Raw genomic sequence first — 25,616 nt, 5'->3', positions numbered from 1 at the left:
TTCGAAGGTGCTTTATGTCATTTTTTTGCACTTTTCAAAATTATTACAGAGGAAATTGGTGTTTAAAAACTTTGTTATTCTTATTTAATTTTACCTATCTAAATTCAACCTTATCGGCTAATGTTAAATTAATTTTGTTTTCAATTTCACATTCAAGTTACAATTTAATTGAATAAATTATTATGTGCTTGAATTTTGTATTTTGTTTTGTGTAGTTGGAAGGAGGGTGTAGGGGGGAGGGGCTGCGCAGATGAGAGCAGAAAAACTGCACATGTTTACGAGAGTCCTACACGTTTCCGATATGATCAGTTCTGGGCCCCGTTTCAGAAGGCATCTTGCGATGGGAATTTGTATAAACTCTTGAATTTACAGGTCAACACAGCAGTGACGTTTATATATAGGTCAACCACAGCAGTGGCGTTTATATATAGGTCAACACAGCAGTGACGTTTATATAGGTCAACATAGCAGTGACGTTTATATAGACCAACCATAGCAATGACGTTTATATATAGATCAACACAACAGTGACTTTTATACAGGTCAACCATAGCAGTGACGTTTATTTATAGGTCAACCATAGCAGTGACGTTTATATATAGGTCAACAAAACAGTGACGTTTATATATAGGCCAACCGTAGCAGTGACGTTTATATATAGGTCAACCATAGCAGTGACGTTTATATATAGGTCAACCATAGCAGTGACGTTTATATATAGGTCAACACAAACAGTGACGTTTATATATAGGTCAACCATAGCAGTGACGTTTATATATAGGTCAACCATAGCAGTGACGTTTATATAGACCAACCATAGCAGTGACGTTTATATACAGGTTAACCATAGCAGTGACGTTTATATATAGGTCAACCATAGCAGTGACGTTTTATATAGGTCAACACAACAGTGACGTTTATATAGGTCAACACAACTGTGACGTTTATATAGGTCTACCATAGCAGTAACGTTTATATAGGTCAAACACAGCAGTGCACTTTACATAGGTCAACACAGCGTGACGTTTATATAGGTTAACAGCAATTGGGTTTATATAGGTCAACTACAATAGTGGCGTTTATATAGGTCAACACAGTAGTGACGTTTATATAGGTCAACACAACAGTGACGTTTATACAGGTCAAATACAGCAGTGACGTTTATATAGGTCAAACACAGCAGTGTACTTTACATAGGTCAATACAGCAGTGACGTTTATATAGACCAACCATAGCAGTGGCGTTTATATATAGGTCAACCATAGCAGTGACGTTTATATAGACAAACCATAGCAGTGACGTTCATATATAGGTCAATCATAGCAGTGACGTTTATATAGACAAACCATAGCACTGACGTTCATGTATAGGTCAACACAGTAGTGACGTTTATATAGACCAACCATAGCAGTGGCATTTATATAGGTCAAATACAGCAGTGACGTTTATATAGGTCAACATAGCAGTGACGTTTAGATAGACCAACCATAGCAGTGACGTTTATATATAGGTCAACCATAGCAGTGACGTTTATATATAGGTCAACGATAGTAGTGACGTTTATATATAGGTCAACCATAGCAGTGACATTTATATATAGGCCAACACAGCAATGACGTTTATATACAGGTCAACACAGCAGTGACGTTTATATATAGGCCAACAATAGCAGTGACATTTATATATAGGTCAACCATACCAGTGACGTTTATATATAGGTCAACCATAGCAGTGACGTTTATATATAGGTCAACCATACAGTGATGTTTATATATAGGTCAACCATAGCAGTGAGGTTTATATATAGGTCAACACAACAGTGACGTTTATATAGGCCAACTATAGCAGTGACGTTTATATAGGCCAACTATAGCAGTGACGTTTATATTTAGGTCAACCATAGCAGTGACGTTTATATATAGGTCAACCATAGCAGTGACTTTTATATAGGTCAACACAACAGTGACGTTTATATAGGCCAACCATAGCAGTGACGTTTATATAGACCAACCATAGCAGTGACGTTTATATACAGGTCAACCATAGCAGTGACGTTTATATATAGGTCAACCATAGCAGTGACGTTTATATAGGTCAACACAACAGTGACGTTTATATAGGTCAACACAACTGTGACATTTATATAGGTCTACCATAGCAGTGACGTTTATGTAGGTCAAACACAGCAGTGAACTTTACATAGGTCAACACAGCGTGACGTTTATATAGGTTAACATAGTAATTGGGTTTATATAGATCAACTACAATAGTGGCGTTTATATAGGTCAACACAGAAGTGACGTTTATATAGGTCAACACAGCAGTGACGCTTATATAGGTCAAATACAGCAGTGACGTTTATATAGGTCAAACACAGCAGTGTACTTTACATAGGTCAATACAGCAGTGACGTTTATATACGGCAACCATAGCAGTGGCGTTTATATGTAGGTCAACCATAGCAGTGACGTTTATATAGACAAACCATAGCAGTGACGTTCATATATAAGTCAATCATAGCAGTGGCATTTATATAGACCAACCATAGCAGTGGCATTTATATAGGCCAACCATAGCAGTGGGCAGTGATTAATATATAGGTCAACCACAGCAGTGACCTTTATTTATAGGTCAACCATAGCAGTGGGCAGTGACGTTAATATATAGGTCAACCACAGCAGTGACCTAATATGGGGTAGTGGGTGTCACTGAAATACAACTCTTATGTATTAATTTTGTTTCTTTATTAAAATAACAATAATTTTGTATCACAGTTTCTGTCTATAGCACAATTTCTTCAAAATAAATAAGTATAAAATTTGGCTGTATCATCTGCAGTATTTAAATGCAACAAATAGTTGTTATGAATGCTGACTTGAGGACGGCATTTGAAAACTTGACAATAACTTAAACGGATTGTAAAGAGGTTTTCTAACTTTTATTGTGCATTTGGGTCACTGCTAACATTGATTTGGACCATTCCAGTTTGCATCCGAAAGTCTTGTCTTGCAATTTCCACTTAATCTTAATATACACATAAAAAGTTTAGAAAACCTCTTTTCAATTCCTTTCACTATTATTATTATCCTGAGCAACGTTTTTCAGTGAGATCACAAAGAAATATTTATGTTTTGCTTGTTGTACTTTTATCAACTTATAGACTGAAGTCACTCAGATTATTGATCTGTCTTATTGATTTATTAATAATCATTCAAATATAACTGGTATGACTTTAATAACAAATTTAATAACAATTTTAATATTAACAAGCTCACACCTGTTGTTAATAAAGGTTTAAATTGATTTAGAATGAAAGCAAGTCTTGTTAAAAATTTCCTAACAATAGATATAATTATAATGTGTCCACCCATGTTGTATTTTGGTGAAATGCCATTTACATACAGGATTGATATTTTTTAAGGTGACAAATTTTTCCAGATAAAAATAGGTACTCATTATATTCACAATTATACAGTTCATAGATTTGAAATTATATATGCCAAATATCCAAATATGCCAAAATATAATGGAATGAAAAGAATGAGATTCTTGAAGTGTTATATTTAGGCATATTTTGCTCTTTCATTAGCAAGAGCCAGGCGTCTGATATTTCCAATACAACCAGCTGCAGCTTCTTGTAAATCTTCATCTTGAGATCCCACCATCTTCATTAATGGCTGAAATAAACAAAAAATAATCATTTATTTTTACAATAATAATCATTTTATATTTAACAGATAAAAAATAATTTGAATGTATAAAAATATATAGTAATTGTAAACATACAAATAACAATCGTTTGTATTATACAAATAATAATCATTTATATTATACAAATCATAATCATTTATATTTTACAAATAATAATCATTTATATTATACAAATCATAATCATTCATATTTTACAAATAATCATTTGTATTATACAAATAATCATTTATATTATACAAATCATAATCATTTATATTTTACAAATAATCATTTTTATTTTACAAATAATAATCATTTATATTATACAAATCTTAATCATTTATATTTTACATATAATCACTTGTATTATACAAATAATAATCATTTTTATCATACAAATCATAATCATTTATATTTTACAAATAATCATTTGTATTTTACAAATAATCATTTGTATTATACAAATTATAATCATTTACATGTAAATCATATACAATTATAATATTTGTCAATTGAGATGTCCTATGTAATTCAAGTTTCTATGTTTTTTCTTGGGTTAAAATTGTTAAAATTGATAGTAAAAATGACAAATATTAATATAAAACTAATAACAAAATACAATAATCTATTGTTATATTACTTATATTAGTCAGAATTACTAGACGTATTCATTTTCATCAGTACTTGACATTTTACTTATACTATCCCTTGTTACTCATTATCTTTAAAGAGACTAGGTTGTAATTTTATAATCCAATTACACTGTATTAAAAGGTTAAGTGGTGTCATTCATTTAATTGTCAATCTGTTATATTCAATTATTATTTAATTCATTTTTAAACCATGCTACCTTAACAATAAAAATATGTTCACTTTATCCAAATAGTTTAGTATGTGGTGCTGATTTTTAGCCATAGGAGAAGGGTTGTCCATACTCATCATCTAGTGATGGCTGGTTTAATATTTATGTCTGATCAAGAATACTTATTACCTTAGTCCCAAATACAAGGCTACTTCAGTGAAACACGATAGGAATATGTAATGTTTGGCTATGTATGTAATAAGGCTATAATTACATCCATTATCACTAATTATAATCCTGTCATTTCAAATGATAAATATCATGTGGTTTAATTATTTCTAATGCTGAATATATAATATTAATATAGGCTATAAAAATCGGTTAGGGCAGTGTATTAGTTGCCTAATTTCTTGGGCACTGAGTGACTTTTTACTTATTTAACTAACTCAAACCCTCAGTGTGGCCAATTCTTCCATCTGGAATTCTGCCCCCTATTTGTAAACTCCCTCAGTTCCAGGAAACAGGTCCGCCACTGGTGGCATCAGCTGTGTTGGTAGAAAGTATAGAAATGCACATGCTCTTACCTGTACAACGCCTGCTTCATGCATGGTGATACAATTTTCAGGATTTTTAGAGAGTTGGAACAGTGCCCTGGCTGTAGATCTATGGACATTTTCATCACTAGATTTTAAGTATTTGACCAATGGTGCTACAGCATCTTCTCGACCAAACGCTGTCCTATTGTTACCCCAGTTACAACATCTTGAAATGGCTTCTGCTAGATGTCTTCTTAATTTATCATCAGTCTGTAACGTAGAAGAGAACATGTCTGTAATGTATACTAGGACATAAATTGTGATATATCTGTAATACATAATAGGACTTAATTATGACATGTCTGTAATGTATAATAGGACATTCATTATGGTATATCTGTGATATAGAATAGGACTTAAATATGACATGTCTGTAATGTATAATAAGACATTGATTATGAAATATCTGTAATGTATAATAGGACATTCATTATGACTTGTCTATAATATAGAATAAGACATTCATTATGACATGTCTATAATATAGAATAAGACATTCATTATGAAGTGTCTAATGTATAATAGGGCATTTATTATGACATGTCCATAATATAGAATAAGACATTCATTATGAAGTGTCTGTAAGGTATAATAGGGCATTCATTATGACATGTCTGTAATGTATAATAGGGCATTCATTATGACATGTCTATAGAATAAGACATTCATTATGAAGTGTCTGTAATGTATAATAGGGCATTTATTATGACATGTCTATAATATAGAATAAGACATTCATTATGAAGTGTCTGTAAGGTATAATAGGGAATGCATTATGACTTGTCTATAATATAGAATAAGACATTCCTTATAAAGTGTCTATAATGTATAATAGGGCATTCATTATGACATGTCTATAATATAGAATAAGACATTCAGTATGAAGTGTCTAATAGAGAAAGAACATTCATTATGACATGTCTAATATAGAATATTATTCATTCAACAGAACAAAATTTAAAGAAGAGTCTTGTCAGATCATGGATGAAAAGTGTAGCAACCTGCAGAAAAAACGAAACATACAGGTAAGCATTTTAATAAAATTGTGAAAGCTGACTCGGAGACCAAGTAAACAAATTGATCATAGGTTATATATAGGTTATATGGAAAGCTAAATAAATATGTGATATCAATATTAAATTATAAATGTAAATATTAAGTACAAATTATATCTAAATCAGAATTACAATCTAAATGAAATATTAATGATTTTATGAATAATAATTATTAAAACTAGGTTGATGATTACTAAAACCTAATAGTACTATAAATCTAGGTCTAGTGTTTTAACTTCTTGGGTAGTAAAAGGGGACTATGCACATGGGGACTATGCACAAAAAATGGTTTTGTGTTAAAATTGTTTTCCTTTTGTACATGGTTTTATCATTTTTTGTTGACATACAAAAATCATTTGTGGATTTTCATTACTTTCTATATGTAAAGTAATCCATTGTTTTTTTTACCGTGAAATTCGGTTTTAAGTCTGTGCAATAGTCTGTGTAAGATCCTGTGACATTTGGAAATTATAAAAGTACAGGCTACAAGCTGACCTCGAAAAAAATTTCCCCCATTGCATACTGCATAGCTAAATCAGTTCTCTGAAAGTTGGTGAAATAAAATGAAATGGTGTCCTTATTTTTGGCATCTTAATGGGTTAATAAAGACTGGCAATGCCAAGCAGTGTGCAATGAAGTAATCAAAATTCCATTTAATTTAATGTGGTAACTCTATACTAAACCTGAAATCTGGGCAATAATTGGAAGAAATCTTGTTTTTCCAATCAATATTTCTACAATATGATATTCATTATTTGTGCAGTCAGTTTATTACCAATATTCGTATTTATTGATATAATTAAAGGAACATTACCTCTTAGAATAAGCTTAATTTAAATTCTCAAACTTGGCCAATCAGAGTATATATTCTTTAAGTGGACTTACTTGCTGTTTTAATCAAACAGCAGAATCCATTTTGAATCCATTAAATGCATAAAACTGAGTAACTATTAAAAAAGGCTCAAAGATTTTTTAATAATTACTCATAATTTTATGGTTGACTACTTGGTTTATGATTACACAATGATTCTGTTGTATAGTTATTATACCAGGTAAGTAAGTAAGGATATATATTGTTATTGGTCAAGTTTGAGAATTTATGTTCTATCTATGAGGTAGTGTTCCTTTAATTATTAATTCTTCTTGCCACCTGTTTCCATTCTTACTCATTATAATCTCACTCTAGCACATTCCAATTGGTTTTCTTGATTAGATAGGTAGGGCCAATTAAATGAAATAAAATGGAGTTTTACATCCATTGTAGAGTGATATAGAAATACCACTGTTAAAATAATGCTCAATACATCAATTATATAGCTCCATGGAAATACAACTGTTAAAAAAATGCGCATTACATCAATTGTAGAGCTATATAGAAATATCACTGTTAAAATAGTGGTCAATACATCACTTGTAGGGCTATATAGAAATACCACTGTTAAAATAGTGCTAAATACATCAATTATAGAGCTATATAAAAACATCAAAACCTATCATAATATTAGATCTACCAGTAATTTATTGTGATAGGTTTACTGTTGTCACTCTTGAACTCTTCATCCTTTTGGATGACTCCCAGTTATATGTGTATAAGTGTTTTTGTGTAATATGCCTGGTTTATAATCAATACATGTGATACAATGTCTTCCTACACCTATGAATCCTAGTCATTTCTATGTTATTAAAACCAGATCATTTATGTAACATATGTTGTTTGTTTCTATCAGTTTTAATATTATGTTTATTAACATATTCAATGTTCTATGTTCCATTTGAATGATTTTCAATATTATTTTCTAATAATTTCCTATGTTTAAAATTATTTTGGTCTTTGAACCTTTAAATTTCAAATAGAATAGAAGTGAAGGATTTCAACACTAAATATAACTTTTGACAATGAATAAATTGAATAAATTGCTAGTCATAAACTTTAAGTTTCTTATCTAATTTCTGTCAACTTTTATTTCACTGTAACATTCAATTGACTACTTTCTTTTAGACTATAAATATTTCAAAAATACAAATCTGCCACTTTTGAAGTGTGAGATCCAAAACCATCTTCACAATATCAAGTTATGACCAACTTCATACAACTTTTAAATCAACTCCGATAGCCACCTTTCTTGTATCACCTTAATTGTGGCGATTCCATAATACCTGTAAATATAGCCAATCAGAGCCCTCTACAGAATTATAAGCCATAATGTTTACATTCTATCTAAAGAGCTCTGATTGGCTGTTGTCACTGGCATAAAATCCAATCAAATTGCTGCATTCTACGATAAAAGAACAAGTGTCTATTGTAGTCAAGGTATAAGACTAAGTTTGTAATAGCTTGATACTGAATGTGAAGATGATCTCAACAGGTTTTAGAATGTAACATTGTCTAATTTTCAAATTTTAACTCTTCTTTTAAGACTATTAACAGTGTATAAATATGTCAAAATTTCAAAATTATGAAAAATCAACACACACATACAAGATCCAAAACAGACTTCAGCTTAATAAATAATACCAACGCCTAAGAAAGTAATAGTTCAATGATAAGACAAAAACACCTGTCAATTTTCCAAGCAAACCAAACTACCGAAAAAGTTGACATATTAGTACTGAGGAATTATGGCTGTAATCATTTAAAGGAATTCTACCACTTACAATGAACATAAAATTTAAAATTGAAATTATGAAAATTGATGTTATCAGTTATCACATAAAAAGTTTAGAAAACCTCTTTACAATCTCTTTAAGATATCATTTGAACTTTGAGATGAAATATTAAAATGGGTGTGTATTTTGTGTCATCAAGTTAGAATTTACTATAAATAAAAGATTTCATGACAGAAAAGTTTCATTATATTGTATGACTGAAGGCAGATATAGAATTAATGTACTCTAAATATAGGGCAGGGTGGGGCATTTCAAAAGTATTATCATAATAGGAGAGTCAATGACATGTACCATTCATAAATTTTCACATCAAAAATTAATTAGCAAGGTAAGGTAACATACACTAATGTTGTTGCTTTTCTTTGAAAATGAAAATTCAGTGCCTAGGGCTGAGTTATATATAAAATTTTTCTGCTCTAAATTTATGAAGACAAAGTCAGTGCCATGCAGTGTGCAATGAGAGAAATTTTGCCAGGACAGTAACATTAGTATACTCAATGATTTCTAACTGTTCCCCTAGCACACAGGGCCTCAGTTTCTTGTCCCATCTGAATGATTAGTTACCCCTAGGACCTGCATCACTGAAAAGGGGGACAGAGTAAAAAAGGATGAATGAAAGAATGAATGAATGGACCAGGATATCAAAATAATAGATAGTACACCCTATGTGACTGTTTAAATATTTAACTAGTAGATTCTCTATTACATTATATTTGATGTATCTATTCATTTAAAATGGGATTTCCTGGTATGACTAATATTAATTTCAAGCAAGTTCATCAGTCCTTACCCTATAGATTCAAGTCGTCAAACATATATATTCTCATCTGTTCATGCAAAAACACATAAAAGACAAAAGGATAATGTTTAATGCAAAGATCATTTCACAATAGTTTTTCGTAATGCGGAAATGTTGCAAAAACACAAATACTAACACTTCTACTAGACTGAATTTAGAATTCTGTTATTCTGTTCTTACTTTTACTAGTAGACATTGTATTCTAATTTTGATAAGGGATATGGTTGGCTGAAATTAAATTCTATCAACTGAACAGGTACAAATACTATTTCCCTTTAAATTGTTATAAAATTACCTTCAAAATTCCTTTAGATCTAAGAGATTCAGCAAGCGATATTATGATAAGAGTTGTATATTTTCATTCACTTAGTAACAAAGGTTTGCCTTTCATATCTAAAGGGGTGGTAAAGAGTTTTCTAGCTGTTCTATATGTATTAGGGCAATTACAGTAATGCTTAACTCTATATGAGTTAATATACAAAGGCCTTTATGATAGTGATGTCATAACAAGTTTAGATTTAGGGAAATTGCAAGACGTCTGAAAATTGGAATGGTGCCAATTGATCCTATCATTATCCCCCATACACATACAAAATTTAGAAAACCTCTTTACAATCCCTTTAAATTTGTTAATATTCAAATAGATTGTGACATACTAGTGATTCATTGTATTGAAATAGTATACTGTATTTTATAATTGCACAATATTTCATTATTTACTTTACTAACCTAAATAAATACAGTTAATAATATTTCATATCATTGGTTTAAAGATATAGGATCTTTCAAATTTTGCAATATTCAGAATTATTTCCACAGTACTTTTAAATGAGTGAATCTTTTCTGTTTGAATATAATCAAGTAGTTTGACCTTAAAAGGTTAAACAGCTTTCTAAAATTTCTATTAAAGGGAGTGGTATTCATCAAATTTTCAATAAAGTAGGCCTACACCATATACTACTATAGCAACACATTTTTTTCATGTTAGGGTTAGGTTTATCTGCCTCACTGACAGTGGAAAAGCAACAATTTATAAAGGTGCTTGTACCATATAATTGATAGTGCGAAAATCCCACTTCTACCCTTAAGTAAACCTGGAAAAATCTGTGTCTGAACTAGATGCCTTTTCCATGTCAGTTCACCTTTAACCTCCTTAGCTGACCATGGTAAAGCAACCTTTCATATACTATATAATTGTGAATATAATGCACACCTTCTTACCCTTGAGTAAATCTGAAAAAAACTGCAATTCAAATGTAATTGAAGAATATAAAGTTACTTACAGTATTTGTTAATTTGGCTAACATGGGAACAACACCATGATCTGTTATAACAGCTAAATTTTCCTCATCTTTAGCAATATTAGCTATAGCTGCACATACACTAGCTAATACTTCTTTATCTTCAGACTTTAATAGACTGACTATTAATTCTAAACCACCCACAAACGATCTTACCATTTCACCAGCATCCTGTAATGGTAAAAATATTTTGGAAATTTGTGATAAGATGGTTGAAATGAACAAGAGATAGTCTCCATTAATAGATACAATAGAAATTACTAGAAGAGAATAGACTGGGTTCAGAGTCCGTTGTAGGGTGTTTGATTATTGATACCATATAAAATAGTAGAAGCGAATCTTGTCTGCTTTTTTTTGTGGAATTGCAGTAACCACAGACATCTGATTGAAAATTTTAATGTTGCAAATTGATGCTTTCAGTGTCACCAATTCACAAAAAAAGGTCTGAAAACCTCTTTACAATCCCTTTAAACATGCAATGATTCCATCCATATAACACAAATTACCAACCTTTGCATTTTCAATACAAGGACAGATAGCCCAGGCAGCACTGGCTTGTACTTCGGGATTTTGATTTTTTAATAAAGACCACAATAACCTTACTCCATCTAATTTATCAATTATACTGAAACAACAAAACAAGTCAATCAAGATACAAGTTAACATCTTGCTTTTCTGCACTTGATTAGGCTAATGAAAAAAGCAACACCATGCAGTATGCAATGAGGACAGCAGCATTAACCTGAAGGATGTGTATGTGCACAACCTGTAGTACAAAGGGTCTTAGTTTATTTTCTAATGGAAACTACTTATTGCTTTTTCCCCGACCTGCATCACTAACAGGGAGAAACAGGGTTTAGGATTATTTGAAGAAATTCTGAAATTTTAAGGTTATTGGCTCTTTAATCATAGTCGGAGCCATGTTCCTTTGACAACAGTGTACAACGTTTATCACATCTAACCATTGCTGCCACAAAACAATATTTTCATCCTTAGAGACCATTCAATTTCTCCAATCATATGCTCAAGGTTATATTAATTGGAGTTCAGGTTGTATGATATGTTATTTTGTTTACACTAAGTTGACTTACATCATGTTGTCTGGTTCTTCAGCACATTTTCCTACTGCTCTAGTTACATTGACTAATAAAGCTTGATTGGTACCAGTCAGTAAATTAACTAGTGGAGAGATACCGCCAGCTTTACGAATCTGCATTCTGTTTGGTGGAGCCTTGGCTAATTCACCTAGAGCTCCGACAACATTAACTAAAACCTGTAAAATATTTATGAAATTTTCAAATCAAACTCTGTTCAACTGAACAAAAGATCACGAACAATGGTGAACATGACTGAACATGGAAAATGTTTAAAATAAAAAACAATTTTGAACACAATGAACAAAACTTGAACAATGAACATTTGAACACAATTTACATTACTGAACATAATTAAAGGTAATTGTTAAGTAATTGGTAAGTGTGAACACTTGAACATAATGAACATTGAGTAAACAGAATCATTCTCCCACCTCTTCTGGTTGGTTGTTTAACAATGTGACTAACTGATCTATAGCTTTTAATTCTTCAAATCTCTGTACATTTTCAGGACTAATGGCACATTTCCAAATGGCGCCAGTGGCAGCTGCTAATAATTCCTTATTTTCAATATTGGTAAGTAATGTGACTAGAGGGTCCAGTCCACCATATTGTCTGACTAAATCTCGTGTTTCTTTCTCTTCAGCACACTGTTAAATAGAAAAGGCAAATTTCAAGAAATGAAACAAATAAGGATAGAACTAAGGTTACCAACCAGCTGGTGCTTGTGGTAATAATGATTTTACAAGCTTAACAACTGAAGTCTTCAAGGATAATGTCAACCAGCTGGTTCTTGTCAAACCTCTTGACTTTACAAGCTTAACTGAGGTCTTTAAGGGTCCTGTCAACCAGCTGGTCCTTGTCAAACCTCTTGATTTTACAAGCTTAACAACTGAGGTCTTCAAGGATCCTGTCAACCAGCTGGGTCTTGGCCATACCTCTTAACATCACTTATTCGTGGTCATTGGACTTTCACATGCCGACTGAGATTAGATCCCAAGACCACCATTTGTTTGACGTACCAAGCAAACACTCTAACTGACTGAGCTGCAGTCCATCCTCAAGTCTCATTATTAAGACTAAATTATATATGGTTATATTGCCTTATTTAAAATCATTCACAAACCTTGAATATAGCTGAAGCACAATGCATCTGTAATTCTTGATTGGAACTTTTGAGATTCTGAACCAAGTCTTCTATCATTCCTTCAGTTCTAATGGCTAATCTATAACTTGGCTGTAAACATAAAATATTATTCCATTTTGTATGCAATAAGAGAAAACTTGCAAGGACATTGGCATCAGCTTACTCTTTTTCAAAATCCAGGTATACACAGGACCTCAGTCTATTGTTCCATCCATATACAGCTAGACTCATTTTTCATCTTGCCCCTTCTTCCTACCTGCATCACTGACAGGAAAAGCTAGGTAGAAGGATCCAAAGGTATTACTTTGACCTGTGATTGGAATGACATAGGATGTTTTGTACTTTGTCAAAGTCTCTGCAAGCATCTCGAACATCCAGGATCGAATTTACAATAACTTTTAAATTTTCTTACCTCTGAGGCACATTCTTGAAGAGTTCCGACCACAGGTATTAACATGTCTTCGTGTGTAGATTTTAATAATTTAGCTAATAATGGTATGGATCCAGCTTTCCTCATAGCTTCCTTGTTCTTCTTGCTTTTACTGCAACTCCAAAGAGCTAGAGCACCACATCTTGCTACTTCTACATCTTTCTCCATGTCTGGTTTGTTTAATCCAGCACAATCTAAGAGACTGACCTACAAGCAATTGTAGATGTAATTTGATCAAACATAGGATAATATCATCCACAAAAGATGGAGATCCTTCAAGATCAGATCACTGCAAGAACGATGATATAGGCCTCTGTAAGTCAATCTTGAATATAGCATCCATTATCAACAATTTTTTTTGGTGATCAAAATCATCATACTATAACATAACACACAGAACTTACCAATCTTTTGATGCCGCCATGTTGCCTGACAGTTCTACGAGCACGTCGGAATTTAGCTACATTGGCAATAGTTTCAGCAGCAAGACATTTTAAATCTTTATTTGTATCACGTAAAATCTTAACCATTGTTTGTAAACCCCCTAAATCAGCGATTGCTCGTCGGATCTGAGTATTCTTGGAAATCTCTTTTAATATCTTTAAAGCACCGATCTGAAATAAATCCCTTTTTTGAAACAATTTCTCAAATTTGATTATGATATCTTAATGGCTTTGGTTGATCAAGTTTAAAAAATTAAATACAGAATTGCAGGCTTAAGAACACTTTGTAGCTGATAGATCAGAGTTGGAAACATTTAATATTGCATTCATATTGTCGAAAAAGTGTATTGACCTTGCATTTGACTTCCTCTGTATCCAATAAATTAATTAAAACTTCCAGTCCGCCCACGTCTCTGATAGCCAGTTGACATGTTTCTAACGATAGATTAAAATCACGTAATGAACATAGAGCAATAATAGTAGCAGTCTGATTGCCTCCCTGAAATATACAATCAAATAACATTTAACAGTTAGTGGACAAATTGTTTTCAATTGAACAGTTGAAGGGAGATAACTCTTTCTTTCTTGTGGTTCTTCAGTTTATGAAACCTTCAAGGGTACAATACAACATCAAAATGACTGTAAGGAAATTAGGTAGCTGTAATCAGTCAAAGGGCAGGTCCTGACATCAAATGTTTTATATGAAAGATGATACAATTTTGGGTTGCTAGTTTCATGAGAATTTTCACCATGGCAAAAGCCAAGTTAGATAGACGTCTGCTATCTCAGTTTGTAACAAGTTAGACCAACGTCTGCTATCACAGTTTGTAGCAAGTTTTAAAGATGTCTGCTATCACAGTTTGTAGCAAGTTACATCAACATCTGCTATACAATAAGGTGTTCTAGGTTGAAATCTCTTCAGGGTTAGACATGTCAAGTCCTATTACTTACCTTTAAATATTTGACAAGTTTTTGTATTTGCCAGTATTCAGATGGTAAGTCAGCATTAGCTTCTGCTCTTCTTTCTACAGCTTCCTCTTCTTCTTCACTCTCTGTTTCACTCTCACTGAATGGCTCTTCCTTATCAATTGGTGTTTTAGATTTATATTTCTGAACTGGTCTTTTCTTTTTCTCTGTTTTAGTGATAGACTTATCCTCTCTGAAATTAGAAAAAGTGATTAACACCTTTACCCTTCAAACAGCAGTGTAGACGAAACAAAATGTTCTGTAATCCGAATTCCAAAATATAAAAGAGTATAACGTAAACATCATGTGATGTCATTTGTTTACGGATGCTTTACTGCCAGCTCAGGTATATATTGTGTAAATATGTGTTCTAGTAAACTGATCATTAGGGTTGGAATGGTTAACACTGAGTTGGGAATAAAACATCATATACTCTGAACTCCAAGTAATTTGGTAACAGCTGCTTCACCATCCACTAGGGTATATATATATCATGTAATTATGTGACCGGTTGGGCTAGTGTTGAATGAGTTAGAGAAAGGTTGTAGTGGGCAATGAGGACAATTTGAGCCATAACTAAATTTTGCATCATATTTGTCTTCTATAAAATGATAAAAAAATTTTATGCATTTCATTAACGCTATTGCATAAAGCCTCTTTATAATTTTAGCAGATTTGAAATAGTGACAACAAGCATCTAATACTTCTAAGCAATTCTAAAATTAAAGGAACCACAGACATCTGACAGAAATTGGAATGATGCAAATAGAAGCCATTAAAGTTTACAAAACCTCTTTACAATCCCTTTAATTTAATTGACTAAAACTTACTCTTGTATTTTATTGTCATCAACACCCAAAACTTTCCATTTTAAAGATGGCTCTAATTTCTTCTTGGATTGAGTTCTATTTTTCTGATTTTTATCTTTATCAGAATCTTGATCATTTTCATTCCTGGTATTTTGTTCGTATGAATTCTTTTTCTTCTGATAATCTTCATTCTGTTCGGTTTGTTCAGACATTTCTATCTTCTTTTTGTCGTTCTGTTCAACTTTTAATGTGAATTCCTGCAAGATAAACAGTCGGCGTTTTTTTTATTATAGAAAATAAGCTTATTGATAAAACTTAACAGAAGGTAACTGACAGTTGTGTTCTGTGGTCAATTAACTCATTTAACATTCTACTGCTTCTTTTTAACCTTAAAGTCCAGTTTACACTTACTATCTCTGATGTCTTTACTTACATAATGAATATTAGCATTTAAAAATAAAGTTATATACATTCATTCACTAGACATTTCTTTTACCATTCAGTATATAATACTGGTACATAGTAGCATAGAAATATATAATTATAACCTTGTCATTGCTGAACTTAAAATAATTCCTTAGTTTTATGAAAAAAGTGAAAACCTTAAGAATACCTTGTACAAGCTTCTCTGGTATAGATAGATAGTCCACTGAGCTCAGACAATGCTATGACGTCATAAAATCTATTATGATGTCATCACATAGCAAGACAGATATTAATAGTAACATAAAGGTATACTACCTCTAATCAACATAAACCCTAAATTCTCAAACTTTGCGAATCAAAGTATATATTCATCAATGGACTTGCTTGGTGTATGATTTTGGACTCACAAAGGTTAACGTTCAGTTTTAATAATTAGCCCTTGATCCACTGAAGGGACATTTCCCCAAAATCTAAGTTCTGTGTATAAACTAGTTGTTTTTATCTTACCTGTTGATCTATAAGCTCTGCAAATTTGGAACTATTATCTTTCAACAATGAAACTAGATCTCTGTAGGTTGTGCTATCTGGTCTAGTATAGTCCAACTGGGTCGGTTTCTCTGGATCAGGACCCTGAAAATAGCATATGTTTTGATATACAATAATATATTAGAATAAGTAAACTTTGACAATGCATAGTGATCATTCCAAAAAAATGTGTTTGTCATATTTATTTATCTATTTATTAATTTTTTTTTTTCATATTTATCTATTTTTTTTTATCAAATTATTTTTTTTATTTAAATTGTTTTATTAATTTTTTAAATTATAAGAAATCTTAATATTTCTTTACTGCAAATTATATGAGAAGGTTTATTTACTTGTTTATTTATTTATTTACTTGTTTATTTATTTATTTATTTACTTGTTTACTTATTTACTTGTTTACTTGTTTATTTATTTACTTGTTTATTTATTTATTTACTTGTTTATTTATTTATTTATTTATTCTATATTATTGTGAATAATTTACAATCATATAATTTTAATTGTTTTCCCCTTTTTGGGAATTTGTATATATTTATTAGAAAATCTTAATCTTACTGTATATCATATGGGAAGACAAAATTTATTTATTCTTAACACAATTTATTTATATATTACATGATCCACAACATTTTCTTTGTAGACCTAAATTAACATGTTTTGATAAAAAATTTGAAAATTGAAAACAAAGAAAAACTTTTAGTGTGGCCTACCTTAATGAATTTAAAATAAATGAAACGATGTTATGACATCATAACAATTAGTGAATTATGACGTCATAATGCCAATTGGCCAAGTCCATTGATAATCATTAATTAATTCTAATTTTTTTTTTAATTATCAAACATCCGAGATCAATTGGTTTATGATTTTGATCAAATTATTATCTCCAAAAAATAAAAAAATCAACCCAAATTAATTGAAAGCAACTTGGTTTGGTGTATTTTCTGCTAGTCACTCCACTTGTCACCCACAAATTTATACAATGAAAATATTAACGGCTCCTCCCAAATAAATTAAATGTAAAGCAAAACATACAATATGAAGTGATCTCCTGACAACAACCAACTTCCAACTGTAGCAAAAGCAATACAAAGTTCCATGCAATACCAAATTACCAACTACAGTAAACACTATGAATAAATTATCTATTGTCTATAGTCTCTTAGTGTTAAAGGAATGCTACTTCTTGGAATGGACATAAAATATAAATTCTCAAACAAGTGTATATATTCATTAGTTTGACTTACCAGGTGATATGAATAAAGAAAAAATTCTCTTTATAGGTTACTCCTCTAAGCATGTTTTAAAATTACTTAGTTTAATGAATTATTTCTTAGTTTTATGTAATTATTGTATTAAAGCGGGATTCTGTTGAAGAGTTATGAAACCAGGTAAATCCACTGATGAACGAAGGCTGATTTTGGCTTTAAAATTTTTTTAGATTTTTAGGTCATCCTAAGAGGCAGTATACCTTTAAAAAACTACACACCTCATTTGAATAATTAAAAACTATTTTCATTGATAATAGATTAAATCAACAATTCTAGACTAGCAAATAAATTATTTAGGTTATATTTGAAGGAATTCCAATGGTTTTATGAATACAAAGACTATTAAATATTTTAGCAGTTTTTATTATTGTGATGTCATAAAATGCTTAGTTTTGCTTGAATTGCAAAGAACCTCATTTGGAATGGTGCAAATCTATGCTTAGCAACCCTGATAAAGAATAAATTTTGGAAACCAAAAGTGTGTTGACCAGTTTGAAAGTCACATCAGTCCACTTTACAAGATTTACCTGCCACAGTAAAACATGGTACAAACATGTAAGGTTTTTTTTTTGTTTACCAGCAATATAAGGTCGATCCTCAACATCACTTTGTGATATTTATAGTTGTAGAAAAAACTCACTGTATATTTCACTGTATATTGTGTACACCCCTTCAGAGGCAAGCCAGGTTTACGACTGAAAGGGGGCGAGATATCTGAGTTTGCCCAAACCTTTAACCTAGTAATGAGATTTTTGCCCCCTCTTTGGCTCCGTCACTGCACCCCTTCTGTTTGGGTTCCTTTTTGGGGTAAAATCTGAGTTTTATACTTGCAAACATATGGTATATGACTTACGTTATTTAGGTAGTAACCACTAGTATTGGCTGTGATATATAATGGTGTGTCTTTATCGTGTGTTTTAACATAAATATAACAGATATCACCATGTAACTGTCTCCATGGCTGTGCACGGCATCCATTCTTCGATACAAACGTTTCTCCTGAAATTTCATTTAAATTCAATAATAAGAATTCATTCATAAAGAAATTGAACATAATGTATGAAAAATAGTTATGCCTAAATGTACCCCCATTTCAGTTTCAAAAATTCTAAATAAAATTGTATTGTGAAAAAATCAGTTATTTTTCTAAAATTTAATTGGGGGAAAAACCCTCCTGACACCCTATGAGAAATTTGTGCCTATCATTCTTACACAGTGCTTCTACTTTTGGAATCTCAAATCCCTGTTTATACCCCAAGTTCCAGGAAGCTGGAGCCCTCATTTCTTCGTACAAAAACTATAACCTACCATAATAGTCTATATATTCTAGAACACATTTAGTTTCATCTGATCCTGATAGTTGTTTTAATATGGTTACTTCACCATCAACAGATGCCGGGCTTAATCTTACTTCACTGTAAACAAAATTAACAACATATCAACCCTTTGAAAACTGAACCTGAACTCCAAGTAATAGGTTTTATAGAGACACATTTGACATAATCAGGGGTTGATTTGGGTCTTTTTTTCTTTTTTTTTTTTAATTATTTCATTAAAATACTATATTTTTTTTATTATCAAAATATGGCTATTTTTTTTTATTAAAATACTATTTTTGTGGTTATCAAAATATTATATTTTTTTTTTATATTAAATACAATTTTTTTGTTAATTAAAATATTATTATATTTTTTTTTATTAAAACACTATTTTTTTGTTATCAAAATATTATATTTTCTTTATATTAAAATACTATTTTTTTTTTAATTAAAACACTATTTTTTTTTCTTATCAAAATACTATTGAGTGAATATAAGAATACAATATGAAGACAATCTAAAGAACAATTGTTATTGTAAGAAATTTAACCCCTTTTATAACATATGGCAAGAGTTAAAGTAAAAATCAGGCAGAGTGTAGCCAGGGTTCCAGTACTAGAACGCTTTCATCTACAGAATTACTGGAGGAAATGACTAGAATTAGAAAATGGTGTGCCTGCAAACACTTGACATATAGTCTCTTAACCCAACATCAAATTGACTTGAGAAGAAGCTAACTAACAACAATCATTCAATGCATTTCATTATTAACACCAAGGAACAGGTCTTACGTAATACACTTTGGTTTGTTAAAAGATAATGTTATAAGAAATGGGACATCTTAAAATTAGACTATGGTAAAAACTTGTTAGATTACATAGGAGATAGAAAATCTTAATTAGATTGGACATATATGTTTAATGGACAAGTCTGTGAATTTAAATATCATTTTCATTATAAGATGTAGAATTCCAATAACATCTCACACTGAAATCCTATTTCTGTCTGGTACAGTGAGACTATACATGTTAATTATTAAAATTTGGTACCTAAACTTTGTCCCAAGGAAAGTTACTTGTAGATTGAATAAGAGAAAATATAAACAATTTCCTATGTTTTATGTTTGTGTGTTGATGGAAATGTTTTGTATTCCGTACAACTGGGAAGATACAGTTACTTATTTTCTTGTATAATTATTATCATAGGGCCCTTTATTTTTTTAAAGGTTGAAACATATACTTTTTTTTAATATGAATATATTTTTGATTAATATTTTTCCACGTGAAATAATTTCAGAGACTCAAATATATAATAGCTGCTTGAGGAGAGATTTCAAAAAGGCTTTCTAGTCAAATTTTAATAAGCATATTCTTTTTAATGGATAGTTTTAGTGAGTTTGCAAGAACCATAGACATCCACCTGAAATTTGGAATGGTACAAATTGGTGCTATCAATGTCCAAAATTAAGAAATCATCTTTTCAATCCATTTCATTTCATAAAATAAGACCCCTGGTATTTTCTGTTTGATAATAACCTTCAAACAAAAGAAAACAAGGAAAAAAACTAAAAGACTTAAATCATTTCAAGTTTCGATCACCATGCAGCCATTTTGCAGGTGCATAATGCTTTGTAACTGATATTTGTCATAACATGTATCCAACTTTATCAAGAGTATATTTCTTACAAAATTTATAAAATTCCAATCGCTACATTACAGTCATAGTTTAGACCCACGTTAAAGCGTATCAGTTTCTGTTTGCTACACAACTAAATTCTCAGTGATGGGTATCTTCACAATGTCAAGCTATAACGAACTTCGTCTTATACCTTGACTTCAATAGCCACCTTTCTTGTGTCAGAAAAGCGATTTGATTGTAATGTACACTGGCCAATACAGCCAATCAGAACCTTTGAAAGAAAGGCTGTAAACACTATGTCATAATGATTACAGATTTTTTGTGGTGGACACTGATTGGCTGTATTAACTAGCATGCAATCCAATCAAATAGGTGCCTTAAAGTGGTGGCTATTGCAATCAAGTACAAAGTTTGTTATACCTTGACATTGTGAAGATGGGAGATAGGTATCTTGTAGTGTTTTTTATTTATTTGGTTAAAGTCAAAAGAACGCGGTTGTGTATACATTAGGATAAAGCCAGAAATGTGGTGAATTCCAATAACATGCTAACACCAACAACGTAACGTTGCATTCGATTACAAATATTATAAACTTTTCTGTTGTTAACCTGCTGTTACTAGACATAAATATACAAACATAACAATCTAGAGTGTTCACAATAGTTTTGTGTATCTGAAAAAGGAGATACGGTGTATGATGCAGGCACCTAGTAGGCTACTAATGATCCGTTGAATAATATTTTCTAAGATGATCTGTATCCATTTACAGTTGGAATGTTCACTGGAATAATGGGGAAATATGACTTATTCAAGGTTATTATTAGAAATTAGAACGCTCAACCATCATTTGTTTGACATACTAAAGCAATTGAATTCATGTGAAGAATCCAATACTCTTAATGACCAAGCTACAGCCTGCCCTAATAGAAACTATAATTCACTTTCAATAACAAACAAAATTGTGATTTTCTCAAGAAGCTTTGTAAACAGAAATCAAAACCAGAAAGTTTCAAATATATCAAGGGTTGCTTTGGATTACAACACGCAGCAAGGAATATTACGCAAAACACTTGTCTAAATACAATGGCATATTTTGGCAATTGAAAATCGCTAAACTATTGAAAAAAGGACGTAATATAAAAAAAATGAATGATAGACAAGATTCCTTTTTGCGATGTGTTTACATCACATGTGTTCCCACTGCAGGCAGATTAAAAAAAGAAATTCCCGGGAGATTGATTGGTAATAAATACTTGGAAAGAATTTTACTTGGAGAGTTACATACTCTCAAACAAAATGGTTTAATCCAAGATATCTAAGCGTAACCTAATCCCATGACACATTTGGCACGATGTGATATCTTTGAGTACAATTCTATAGAATAGCACTCTGTCTGAGATATCGGTTGGTAGTACCCAGTACAGTCTCGTGTAATCAACTACATCAAATTGCGATGAGAATGCGATAATAAATCTCTCCATCCAAAAGTAAATAAACAGCCATATTGAATTAAATAGACCCCCCTCTAAGAAGGAATACTGCTTATTTCCTTAAGGTAAAATAATGAAGGGATGTTGAGACTCATTTTAAGATTTAAACCAATTGGATGTGTATCAGTTCTCCTTAGCAACCAGTGTATTTATAAATAAAATGCTGGGTGTCTAGTTATCAGATCATGGAAATATCTTATCATAGATTCAGCTAGATTGAAGGCTTTTGGCTGACTTTTTGCTTTGATATGATACCAAGATATCTAGGAACTTTTCGCATAAAATTAAGCAATTTTAATGTTCAAACTTAAATTTCATTTATATTGTGTTTTGAAAGAGGCCCTTAGATGTGCCTATTATTAGCAGCTCTTGCAATAGTTATATCATAAAACGCATAGATATAGTGGAATTACAAGAACCACAAGATATCTGAAAATTTGAATGGTGGGAAATTATGCTATCACTGTCCACGATACACATAAAAAGTTTAGAAAACCTCTTTACAATCTCTTTACAAAGTCTGAAATAAAGTTGCCATTTTTGTTCAGATTTGTTCAGTACATTCAAATAACCTAACAACACCAACCTTGACATTTTCTGGATGCTCATATTCATTAACTGTTCATCAAGGCGTAGTAATTTCAATCTCAATCGGAGGACTATTTTCTTTTCCTCCACTTCTGCAGATTTGGAACCTTCTGCAGTTTGTTCTTGTTTGGCATTTTGTTCGATTTCTTTGGTAATTTCTTCAATATATCTAAATATGGAGTTGTCGTCTGTTTCAACTGTAGCAAATCTCTCTCCAAGCATATTTACTACTGGATCTCTATTGGCTGAAAAACATGGAAAGGTCTTAACCCTTTGAAAACTGAATTCCAAATAACCCGTTAGAGCCGTTGCTTTTGTGAAACGGTTTACCATATTGGGGAAAGAAATAATAAATATTCATCATGTCACAATCCAGTCAGACAATCTTGTACATATCCCTTTTTACATTTGTTTTGTAAATATGAACACACACAAAACTTGTGAATACTTCATGAGTATAAGCAACCCAAATTTTGTACCAATGATCTACATCTGACACCTTTCATCTTTCTATTGAACTCTTCCGCACATGCATCTTTGTCTATCAATGTATATGTCTTATTGGAACAGCTCATTTGTCGACTCAGGGGTGTATCATGTTAGCTGTCAAATAAAATACAGCCTTTGCAATGAACAGCCATGCACCCTACCTTCTAAACAGCCTCTTAGTTCCACCATTTTCTTATCTCCAGCAATTCTTAGCACTTGTTCAGCATAACCTAACGTAGATATGTTCACTTCGTATTTGTCTTTGGCGAGTTTGTGTAACTTTAATAATGGTGTGTCATCTTTACTCGATTTATTATCTGATATGACATCATCACCACTGAAATATCGAATTATATGAAATTTGACTGTAAAATACAACACAGTACTGCCATGAAATGAAATGGAATTTTACTGTTAAATACAACATACAACATCAATGAAATTGTTGAAAGTTGTATGTCCTCTTTTAATGCACCTGTTTGGGCTAATTAGGGAAAGCAATGCTATGCAGTGTGCAATGAGGTAAATTTATCCAATTTAGACCTACTCTTTTTCGATTATCACGGGATCTGTGCAGTCTGCAGCGAAAAGGGAACTATCATGTGACCTTTGAACTATCATGTGAACTTTGAACTATCATATGTACTTCGATATATTATATGAATTTCAAAATATTACCTATCAGAAAATCCAGAGCCTTGAAAATGTTGTGGATTTAAAGATGTTTGCCATTTTAATGGAGTCTTAAAAGTCAGGCTAGCTTCTTCTGTGGATTTTCCTGTTGTTTCAACAAATTTCAAAATGGCGTTGAGAAGATCTTCATTAATGGAGGTAAATTCCAGTTTTCCTCCTGCTCCATCTTTTGCAGACGTCCACTGAGCTGCTCTTTGTAATGCTTGACCCATTTTACTGTGTTATCTAAAAACAGTTTGAGGACGAATTTTAGTACCGGTAGGCTACAGTAGTAAACACTTGAATTTAAATGTGTTAAGTTTAGATTCTTGTTTACCATTCAATGAAATACGAAAGTGTATGAATTTGGTACATCTGCTTCTAAAAAGACCACTTTATTCTAAGATAGTTGAAGTAATAATGAATATATAATAGTGCAAGTCTGGCTTTTAGCTTAGCCATTCAAGTTCAAGAAAAGTTCAACTATGCCTACTTTCCGCCTAGGCCTACAATGAATTCAGAATTGATTTTTTTTAAAATATTTCAATTAATATTCAAAATACTTTTTGTCTTAAATTAAAATGTCTTTGAGTCCGGCATAAGTATTGAAATATGTAATTTGTAAGGTAAAGTTTATAATTTTTCATTTTAAATCAACACACTTCTCTCACAAATTTTCCTGTGTAAGTTTATATTCATATTCCTAAATAATGTTGAATTACAATTTCATTAACCCAAAGACAATCTAACAGTCTCAGTGATATTATAGAGTTGATATTTCAATTAATACAATGATTTTCCAAAATGCTATCTCTGTAAATGTAGGCCTTATGGTTGTCGGATTGTGGTCTGACAGTAGCCTTGACAATCTTTAAAAAGTAATCTGGGATAACAAGTGCAACCATAGCATCTTATGTTTATATATGACATCAACTTACTTATTTTCCGTTAATGTTTCCAGTATTTTGGGTTCATCAGTTGAAAATTTACCGCTAATTGAGAAAAATATAAACAAGCACCTTGCTAAATTGTTTACAGTCGGCAACCGTTGCTAAGTCAGCGCGTATGGCGATTAAGACTCTTTTTGATCTTTAATTTGTTTATAATTGAAGATCACGTGAAGGGAAGTAATTCATGTAAAGATATTTTTGTACTTCAAGACCACCACTCTTTTATTATGTGATTCACAAGGCTTTGCACTACTGATAATATTGTATATAAATAAATGGAAATAAATAAAGTCCCGGAGATGGATGTGTTGACCTCGCCGATAGAATTAGATGTCGAGTCATAGATTGGCACTGTGGCAAGTCCGCGCGAGTAAAAAAACAGAAAGATTTCACACACAGCCCTAAATTAGCCGAATGTGCGAACGCTC

The 25,616-nt window shown here is 31.5% G+C and overlaps 1 protein-coding gene across 1 annotated transcript; it reads right to left on the bottom strand.

The window, feature by feature from the left end:
- Nucleotides 1-2,728: 2,728 nt before the first annotated feature.
- Nucleotides 2,729-25,276, bottom strand: LOTGIDRAFT_224011 (hypothetical protein). Its single transcript, XM_009046832.1, has 19 exons — nucleotides 25,177-25,276; nucleotides 24,245-24,484; nucleotides 23,728-23,903; nucleotides 23,076-23,322; nucleotides 19,351-19,457; nucleotides 18,896-19,041; nucleotides 16,733-16,855; nucleotides 15,821-16,056; nucleotides 14,976-15,183; nucleotides 14,377-14,523; nucleotides 13,986-14,195; nucleotides 13,564-13,788; nucleotides 13,131-13,241; nucleotides 12,439-12,654; nucleotides 12,002-12,183; nucleotides 11,421-11,535; nucleotides 10,893-11,081; nucleotides 5,077-5,298; nucleotides 2,729-3,677 (listed from the first exon to the last, which is right to left on the bottom strand). Exons 2-19 carry the CDS (start codon nucleotides 24,469-24,471, stop codon nucleotides 3,564-3,566), a joined length of 3,201 nt encoding a protein of 1,066 aa, XP_009045080.1. The 5' UTR covers nucleotides 24,472-24,484; nucleotides 25,177-25,276; the 3' UTR covers nucleotides 2,729-3,563.
- Between the last annotated feature and the right edge of the window lie 340 nt (nucleotides 25,277-25,616).

This window comes from Lottia gigantea (assembly GCF_000327385.1).
Source record: "Lottia gigantea unplaced genomic scaffold LOTGIsca_107, whole genome shotgun sequence".
In the NCBI taxonomy this organism is placed as follows: Eukaryota; Metazoa; Mollusca; class Gastropoda; family Lottiidae; genus Lottia; species Lottia gigantea.
The sequence above is the reverse complement of the archived record's forward strand: the minus strand, read 5'-3'. Positions and strand labels throughout refer to the sequence as shown.